This window comes from Mirounga leonina, unplaced genomic scaffold, assembly GCF_011800145.1.
Source record: "Mirounga leonina isolate KUSES-001 unplaced genomic scaffold, KU_Mleo_1.0 Mir_376, whole genome shotgun sequence".
NCBI classification, from domain to species: domain Eukaryota; kingdom Metazoa; phylum Chordata; class Mammalia; order Carnivora; family Phocidae; genus Mirounga; species Mirounga leonina.
The window spans coordinates 6560183-6570092 of NW_023270718.1; the positions used below are offsets into that span (position 1 = coordinate 6560183).

At 55.4% G+C, this 9910-nt stretch overlaps 1 protein-coding gene across 2 annotated transcripts in view; it reads left to right on the top strand.

Annotated features, from left to right (window-relative positions):
* Positions 1-919: 919 nt before the first annotated feature.
* Positions 920-9910, top strand: part of SPACA6 (sperm acrosome associated 6) — a 12379-nt gene continuing 3388 nt past the window's right edge. Inside the window, exons 1-3 of one of the 2 annotated variants that reach the window (XM_034987078.1) lie at positions 920-2951; positions 3484-3561; positions 9411-9479. In XM_034987078.1, the coding sequence (XP_034842969.1) occupies positions 2738-2951; positions 3484-3561; positions 9411-9479 (361 nt within the window). In that variant the 5' untranslated portion in view covers positions 920-2737. The remainder of the gene's footprint in view (positions 2952-3483; positions 3562-9410; positions 9480-9910) is intronic. The other variant, XM_034987079.1, reaches the window with a different exon arrangement.

The window sequence follows — 9910 nt, forward strand, 5'->3', positions numbered from 1 at the left end:
TTTAAGCCCCAGCTGGATCTCAGCCCTCCGGGGGTTAAGGGGGCGGGACCAGCTGGTTGCCATGGTGCCAGACTGTTTGGGTCTGCTCTCTGACCCTTGGGGGCTCCCCAGGGTCTGCAGAGAGGGGGAGGGGGACCCAGACCTGAGGGAAGTCCAGCGCCAACCCCTTCCCCAAATCGGGCCTGTGGGCCCAGAGAGTTCATGTCTCCATCAACGCCGCGTCCAGTGACCTTGAACAAGTCCTGACCCTTCTCTCTGGGTCTCAGTTTCCCCAAGGAGAAATTTGTCGAGGGAGTGGGGGGATGCTCGGGTCCTGCAAATCTTTAAGATTCTCAGCTCCCCTCTCACCCCCTCCTCAGGCCCCAGGCAGCCCCGGGGCATGCTGGGAACCCGGCCTGGGCTCTGGGCCAGGTTGTGGGGGGGCGGGGGCAGCCTCCTCCCTTCCCCTTCCTCCCCACCTTGGCCTGACTCTCGCCCCCGCCTGAGGGTCTGGGAGGTTGGGAAGGAGGGAAGGGGGATGAGAACCGGACCCGACTCTGGCCCCCCATCTCCTTTCCTCCTCCGCCCCCTTCCCGCCTCTCCTCCCCCTCCTCAGCAGGTCGCTACCCCAGCCCTGGGCCCCTTCTCGAACCACCCCCACCCCACCCCCAGCTCCAGACCTGGCTCCGAGCTGCGAGGGGGAGGGAGAGAGGGAAGGAGAAAGACAGAGAGAGAGAGAGAGAGAGAGGCAGAGAGGGGGCGAAGGAGAAGGAAGGGAGGGAGAAAGAAGGGTGGGGGGGAGGGAAGGGAGGAAAGAGACAGAGGGAGACAGAGATGGGAGAGGGAGAGAAACGGAGAGGGGAAGGGAGAGGGCCAGAGACAGAGACCTTGAGGTAGGAAGAGACTGAGAGAATGAGAGACAAAGAGAGAGGGAGGGAGGAGGAGGAAGAAAGACCGAAGGGAAAGAAAAAGAATGAGAAAGGAGAGAGAGGGCGAGGCCATCTGCGAGGGAGAGCGCCGGGACCACGGAGGGGCGAGAAGGACAGGAGCGGAGAATGAGCAATGCAGAGCCCGAGAAACAGACGCAGGAGGAGCTGGAGACCAGGTAAGCCGGGGGCTGACGCGGAGGCCAGGCGCCGCAGAAACAGCAGGAGGAGAGAGCCAGAAAGATGGAGATGGAGCGTGGGACGGGGAGAGCACGACAGACGGAACTGGACAGAGAGGCCGACCTGCCACTCGCAGGTGCGCACTCTTAGCCCCGGGGTGGGGAGGCTGGGTGCTGGGCCACCGCCTACCAGGCCCGGCTCCTCCCGCTTGCCCGGCTCTGGCCCAGCCTCTCCCGATCTCTGGGCAGCCTTCTCCCCTGCCCAGTGGGGAAGCTGACAGCACCTTGCTAGGCCTGGGGCAGCGTCAGTGCTCAGGGTTCATAGCTGTCATCATTATAAATGATGGGAGGCCCAAAGAAGAAATGAGAGAGGGGGGAAAATACCCAGAGAGGTTTGAAGGTTTCATATCCCTGCCTCCGCCCTAGTCCTGGATTCCAGAATCTGACAGGTAGGTAGGGAGCTGCTTGCCCAAGGGGCCAAACTCCGAAACAGGTGAGGTTCCCTCTGACTCCGCGTCCAGGAAGCCAGGAAGCCCGGCTGCGCCTTCCCCAGGGAGGCAGGCCTGGCTGGCCTCCCGGGTCTGAGGGAAGAGGGGGCTGGGGGCCTGGACTTCTGTGTCTGAGAGAGGAGGGGCCTACTGGCCTGGACTCCAGGGACCTCTGAGGAGGAAGGGGCTAGGGGCCTGAACTCCTGGGTCCCTGGGACTGATTCCTGGGTTCCTTGGGGAGGAGGGGGCCGGGGGCCCGGATTCCTGGGTCCTGGCACCCACCCGTAGAACCGACCTTGCGGGGCCTTCGCCGCACACAAGCTCGAGTCTGTGGGTCCGTGTCGGGGGCTCACCATCGCGGCTGGGGTCTTCCCGGCCCTCCCCACCCTCCCTGGCCCTCCTGGCCCCCATCTGTCCGTCCATCCGTCTGTCTGTCCACCTGCCGCGCCCCCCGGGCTGAGGTAGGAGGTTGTATAGTTGAGGAGGACACCCACGGAGATCACTATACGGCCTCCTAGCTTTCCCCAGGCTGCGCCCTGCACGGGACGCCCGGCGGGGACCCCAGCCCCTGACCGCTGCCCCATGCGGGGGGACCCTGGGAGGAGGAGCTGGGCTGTCTCTCCTGTCCTGTCCTTGCATTCCCTCCTCCCACTTCCCTCAAAGAGTTTCTGTCCCATGAAGAAACCTCTATTTTGCTTTCCCTGTCTCTCCATCTCCACTGTGTCTCTGGAGTCGGCTGGGTGTCTACACAGCGGTCTCTCAGACTCTCTCTCCATGTCTCTCTTATTGTGCTTTCCGATATCTCTCCGTGTCTCAGTTTCTGTCTCTCGGGCTCTCACAGTATCTCTGTGCCATCTCCACTCTGGCCTGTCAGGCCGCCACACACAACACTGCCGGCCTCTGGGTCCCTGAGACCCTTTAACCTGTGAGGACATCCAGGGTCACAGGTGAGGTTCTTGGGAGCCTGGCGTCCGGCCTAACCGCAAGCTTGGGGATTGCCCGCCTGACCCCTGACTCCTCACACCCGTTCTCCCCGAAAACCCAGAGCTTGACATTTGACCAGCCACAGAAATCCAACCTCTGCCCCCATACCACATGCCCCTCCCCCACCCCATGGTGACCTCACAAAGGTCACCAGCTTCTCCCTGGGCCAAGACCCTCTGTTATGGCCCTGCTGGCCCCAGGCAGTGCTGTCCCATCTGCCCTGGTAGCCCTCATGGTCTTCAGGGCCCCCGCCTGGGCCTGTCTCCTCTGCTTCACATCCTATAAGGAGCGTGTCCGCATCTGCCAGATCTTTGCTGGTATAGAGGGCCCTGAGCTGGAAAAGTGTGAGGAGGCATTCACCGCCGCCTTTAAGGGCCTCCTAGACACTGAAATCAGTGAGGAGAACTGCCACTTCTTCCAGGGTCCTGGGGTAGGGGGGAGGGTGTCTGCACAGGGAGGTTCCAGAGAGCCTGGCGAACCATTGAGAGATTCACCCAGAGAGGGAGGGGTGGGGCAGACTTAGAGGGGAGGATGGAGACTGAGGGACAGACTCAGTGAGAGGAGGATAGAGTGTGGGACAGACTCAGAGGGGGAGGATAGAGACCGGGGGACAGACTAAGGAGAGGATAGAGATGGGGAGATAGATTCAGAGGGGGCGAGGATAGAAATGTGGGGGGACAGACTCAGGGAGGAGGACAGAGATGGGGGACAGACTCCGGGAGGTGGATAGAGATGGGGGACAGACTCAGAGAAGGCAGGATAGACACTGGGGGGGAGGGACAGACTCAGAGATGGGGGATAGCAGTGGGGCAGGGACAGAGACTTGGAGACAGGAGGTGTCTTAGAGAGACAGAGAATGTCCACGGAGTGGACATGGTGTTGAGGGAACTGCTTTTCCCAGCCTCTGTCCTCCACCCTTACTCCCAGACTACGATGAGAGAAGCCACCTGCATGACGCCTTCACCCAGATGACCCACTCTCTCCAGGAGACGGCCACTGCCCAGGGTGAGTGGGGTGGGGACGGTTTGGTGGACATGGGGTGTAAGCCCCCAAGAGATGGATGTGTGTGCAGGGGGGCCCCCAGAATGTGGCAGATCTGGAGGAGGCAGTGCTAGGAAGCTGAGTGAGCTTGATTACTTGTTGGGGGGAAGGGACGGTCAGATGCTGGTGGGGAGCTCAAAGAAGAGTGCAGAAATGACCTAGAGTCTGAAACCTAGTTGGGATCAGGAGGACATGAGTTCTGAGCTGGCTGTGTGGCTCCCCCTGGCTATGAGGTTTTGGATGTGTTACTGCCTCCCTCTGGGTCTCAACTTACCCACCTGTAAGGTGGGACAATGTCCTTGCCTCCCTGAGAGGGAGGAGCCTCCTGACCAGATGGACCTCGGAGGGAGAGGGAGGAGGAAGGCGGAGCACTGCTTGCAGCATAAACTGGCCAGTTGCTGGTCCAGGGCTCAGGGCTTATTTCTACATCTGCTGTTACACCCTTTGTTTTCTGCTCTTGCCCACCAAGCTTTCTGACGATGATCCTGAAAGATGGGGAGGTTCCTGGCCACCCAGGGGGTGTCTGGGGGGTCAGCATGAAGAAGACTTCAGCTACAGATCCCCCAACCCCAAAGAGAGGCCTGAGCAACTCAAAGCTGGGGTGAGGGGAGGTGCTCAGGATTCCAGAAAACACCCTTTCTCCCCACGTAGGCCATCTTGTCATAGAAGGTTTTGAGGAGAACAGGAACAAGTCCAGTTCTGTGTGTAGAAGACCTCCCTAGAGCCTTGTGTGGGACGCAATGGAGTGGGGAGGCAGTGGAGGCTGGGCGGCCTGGGTGGAGGCTGGGGTGAGGGAGGCCTGAGCTGGGGCGGGGCTGTGAAGGTGGAAAAGCAGCACAGATGAAGAAGAGAGTCAAGGGCAGGAGGGACGGGGCTTGGGTCTGAAGGTCTGTTTGGGGACTGGGGTTGGGGGGGGAATGGATAGCACCCAGGGTCCAGCTCCATGCGAGGGTGGGCACTGGGTCTTCCCTGAGACGGGAAGCCTGGGAGAAAGAGCAGGGTGGGAGCAGATGGTGAGCTGGGCTAGGACATAGCGACGGTGAGGGACTCGGGGGACATCCAGGAAGCAGCTAGACCACAGGTCCAGGGTTTAACTGAAAGGTCAAGGAGACTTGAGACTGTCCTGAAGGAGCAGGGCTGTGAGCAGGGGAAGGGCAGGCTCAGTTCTGGGCATGGAAAGACCCTCTGGGGTTGTGAAGGGGACAGACTGGAGGCCGGGAGAAGCTGGTGCAATATGACCAACAGGTATTCATCGAATGTGCCAGAAACAACACTGGGGACATAGCTCTGACCAGATCTGCAGACCACTAGCCCTTAGGTTGCTTATACTGCGGGGGGTGGGGGTGGGGGGGGAGGCAGACAATAAACATAATCCATGAAATATTACAGTGTGTCAGTTGGTAATCCAGGATGTAGGAGGAAAACAGGAGGGAAAGGGAACAGGGTACCCAGTGGGGTGGTTATTTTAAATAGGTTGGTCAGGGGAGTTGCACGTGAGAAGGTCCAATTGAGGAAAGACCTGAACCAGGTGACAGAGCCATACAGATAATCAGGGGAAAGAGCGTTCCAGGCAGATGGAAGAGCCAGTGTGAAGGGCTGGAGTGGAGTCAAGGGGGGAGGGGGAGGATGCAGGAGATGAAATCAGAGGCTGCACAGAACCACATCCTGTAGGACCTCATAGGCCAGTGGTTCTCAAGCCCCAGTGTGTGCCAGAATCTCCTGGGAGCTTGTGAAAATGCAGACTCCTGGGTGCCACCCTCCATTTCTGCCCCTTAGGTCTGAGGTAGGGCCAGGAAGTGGGCCTTTCTAACAAGTTGCCCACTGCCACAGCTGCTCCAGGAACACACTTGGGGACCCGACCTTGTGTACCCTTGAACTGACTTCCACTTTCGCTCTTGAGGGGGTAGCCATCAGAGGCTTTTAGGGAGAGAGAAAGAGACAGGATCAGACCACGGCCACGAGGGCCAAGGGCAGAAGCAGGGAGACCGGTGAGGAGGTTAGCGGTGGTTCGGACCAGTCGCAACCCCAAGATGAGGGCTGAGCTGAGAGGGGCGAGTGTGAGGGGGGAGGGGGAGGAAGATGACGGATCTGACTCTGTGCCAAACCTGCCTCATACATGGGAGAGGCCGTGTCTGCACTTACTGATGCTAACGATCGTCCTAAAGGGTATCTTCCTACCAGCCCTGTCACGTGGGGTTTGGTAAGCCCATTTTCCAGATGGGGGAAGTTGGGGCCCAGCTGGACAGAAAGGATGGACCCAGGAGATATCAAGACTGGCCTTGTGTAGGGGAAGCGTGGGGGAGGGGAAGGGCAACTCCCAGGTCTCCCAGATGGAGGACCCAAGAGATGGACGTGCTGACTCAGAGAGGCTCTTGGTGGTGGCAGGTGATACTGTTTGTGTCCATACACCAGGGAGTGGGTGGTGTGGTGTGAAGGGCAGCGTGTCACAGGTAATGCAGCTCGATCACCAGGGGTCAAATCTAGCTATGTGACCTTTGGCCACCTTCCTAACTTCTCCGTGCCTCCATTTCCCCATCTCAAACTTGGAGATGGTAACATACTCACTGTGTCCCAGACACCATCCTAAGGGCTTACGGACATTCTCAAATGCAGCCATCCAATGGTACATAGTTTGGCACGGGGATGCTTTTATATTGTATGGCATTAAATCCCCCCCAACCCTAATAGACACTGATACTGTCCCCATTTTACCAACTGAGGATCAGGAAAGTTACATATTTGGCCAAGGTCATGTAGGGAAGAGGATTTGAAATGGGTTTCTCAGATAGGAGGCAGGTGCGCTCACAGATGGACAAGCCAGGACTCAAACCTGGATGGTCTGAAAGTTGAAGTTCCTAATGATACCCACCTCTCTGGGGGAGACTTTACAACATCTACCATGCCCCCTTCTGGTTCACTTGAGATAACCTCCACCCCTTGGCCTCTTTGGACATTTCACTCCATCCCTACTTTATTCCCATGACATACTTAGATATAACACACACACACACACACACACACACACACACACACACACCCCTGCCATGGCTCACTTGGCATATCCCACACTCATCCTCCCTGTGAGTCACTTGGTTTGGCACAGAGATATTCCTTGGATGACTCCTCCAACATCTTAGCCTCTCATCTGAGCACCCCACTCTGACCACATCCTCCTGACCATCCTGCCATTTCCAGACCACACGCCCGCCCTGTGGCCAAGGAGAGACCTCTAAGTCCTTGACCCCTCATTTTGAACCCACTTCCTGGCTTCAGTGCCCCCTCTCTCCAGTTTATACTCAAGGATCATCTCATCAGCCACCCTCTCACCAGTATTCTCAGTTCCTTCCCTTTCTGTATGGTTTGAAATTACACATTTCACGTGCAATGGCTTAAGCCAGCTAGAAGTCTTGAGGTAGGTGCTTAAGTTTCATATGGCAGCACCATTTCATTTTCTGGGGGACCCAAACCTTTTCCAGCTTCCTGCTTTACTATCCTAGGATGTAGCCCTTATCCTCATGGTTCTGCATGCCTGCTAGAGCTCCAGCCATCAAATCCAAGTCTAAGGCAGCAGATGGAGGAAGGGGAAGGGTCAATAAGATGGTGCCATTTCTCTCTTAAGGCTCCTTCCTATGACTCGCACATGACATTTCCACTTACAAATCAGACCAAAACTTGGTTATATGACCACAAGTGGGTCACATGACCACACCTAGCTGCAAGGGATATTGAGGAATACAGTCTTTTAGCTGGGTGGTTGGTGGGGCCGGGGGTGCTTTCCCAGCTGAAATGCAGTGTGATGTTACTACAGAGATATCTGGAAGCAACTAGCAATCCCTGTCTACCAGTTTGCTAGGGCTGCCATAACAAAGTGCCATATACTGGGTTGCTTAAACAATAGAAATGTATTTGTTCACAATTCTGGAGGATAGAAGTCCAAGATCAAGGTGTCAGAGTGAGCAGGATTGGTTCCTTCTGAGGCATCACTCTTTGGCCTGTAGATGACCATCTTCTCTCCCCCTGTGTCTTCACATGGTCTTCCCTCAGTGTGTTGGTGTCCAGATTTCCTTCTCTCTTTTTTTTTTTTTTTAAGATTTTATTTATTTATTTGAGACAGAGAGAATGAGAGACAGAGAGCATGAGAGGGAGGAGGGTCAGAGGGAGAAGCAGACTCCCTGCCGAGCAGGGAGCCCGATGCGGGACTCGATCCCGGGACTCCAGGATCATGACCTGAGCTGAAGGCAGTCGCTTAACCAACTGAGCCACCCAGGCGCCCCTAGATTTCCTTCTCTTATAAGGCAATCAGTCATACTGGATCAGGGCCCATCCTAATGTCCTAATTGTAACTTAATTACCTCTTTAAGGCTGTATCTCCAAGTACAGTCACATTCTGAGGTACTGGGGTTTAGGGCTTCCAACATTATGACTTTGGGAGGGACACGATTCAGTCCGTAACACCTGCCACATTTCTTATTTATTTATTTATTGGGGGGGGGGGCGCAAGGGAGAGGGAGAGAGAGAGAGAATCCCAAGCAGAATCTGTGTTGAGCACGCAGCCCAACGCGGGGCTTGATCTCACAACCCTGAGATCATGACCTGAGCAGAAATCAAGAGTCAGACACTTAACCAACTTAGCCACCCAGGTGCCCCACATCTGCTACATTTCTAATTTCCAAAACCACCTCCACCGGTAAATCAATCCAGCCAGCCATCCACTTTGGGAAAAACCACAAAACCTTACAGTTTGGAGGCCATTACAATGGTCAAAACTCCAAAAGCATAAGAATCAGAGATAAAAAAGAGTCAAAGGGGTAGAAATGAATAGTCTGGGCACCATGCAGAAGTGGCAGGTGCATGCCCAGGGGGGTGGCTGCCACGAAGCTCTAGCTAATTGCTGCCTCATGAAAATACAGTCTCTTGTGTTATAGCTCTTCCAAATTTTGTAAAAGAGATGCCAAACATTCTATGTGACTTTCCCAAATTTTACACGATAGCAACTGGTTCATATTTTAAAAATACTTTCCAGTCCAAATATAACACATTCAAGGGATGGACTGGGGCCAGAGGCCACCAGTTGTGGTCTTCATTCCAGCTGGATCCTGGAATTCATTCTACACATACTTCTGAGCACTTGCTAAGACTCAGGGCCCCCTCCTGGGTTCTGGGGATACAGCACTGAAGAATGACATGTTTACTAACTGAAGAGACAGACTTAAATGATCACTGTATATATAAATATATATAATTGTAAACTGGTGAGAACTCTGAATGGAATGAATGGAACACTTCGAGAGGCAAAAATAGGGAACTGGATTAGGTTAGATTTGTGGTCAGGGAACACCTCGAAGGAGAGGACATGAGGTAGGAGATGAAGGATGAGTAGGAGTAGGAGGAAAGATGTGCTGGAAACACACCAGCACATGCAAAGGCCCTGAGGTGCTAGAGAATATGGTCGTTTTCATACATGAAAGGTGGGCAACAGGGATGGAATAGAGAGGCAGAGGAAACTAGGCCAGACCTTGTAGGGCCCTTGGTGAGGAATTTGATCTTTATCCTCCCCTTTCCTCTCAACAAGATCAACACAGAGGATGCAGAGGAGGGGTTCCATCAGAAAGATAGTCCAGATGCAGATGGAAGGAGACTTGGGGATCTGTCAGCCTTCCAGGTAGACAGGGCGGGAGGAGGTGAGACGGGGGTGCTTTATATACTAGACATGTGGGGATGGGGAGGGCCTGAGGAAGGCACAAACACCGTGATAGCAAGTTGACCGGCCTTGAGAAAGGATCTTTACCGCAAGGCCCCCCTCCACCCTCCAGGCTCCTTTAAGGTGGCTTTTCCTGATGCTGCGGAGAAAATGCGGAAGGTCATTATGCAGCTTAAAGAAGGTAAAAGAAGTCAGCGCGCGGGCGTCGGTACACACACACACACACACACACACACACAGTTCTAAAATCCTGCGCCAGTCATCGTCTCCCGTTAGCCCAGCCCCTCTGAGCCTCTTCCCCTGTGAGGAACACTCTAGAATCTGGTCCCTGCTTCAATGGAAGGTTTCCTTTCCAGCTAGGACCCCATTTTGGGATGATTCTGTCCCAGATTAGCCCGGTCCTCTCTCTGGATCTCTCTGGCCCTGTGCACTCTGTGATGTTTCCTTTCCAACTGGGCCCCCTCGGTGGGCGAATTCTAGCCTGCCACACCTCTTCTCTAATTGGGCCCCCTCGTTTGACCCAGTCCCCTGGAACTATCGCCCGGGGTCTAGCCCCGCCCCCTCAGTGGGATACCCCAGGGTTGATCCCGCCTCCTTAGTCGGCAGGCCTGT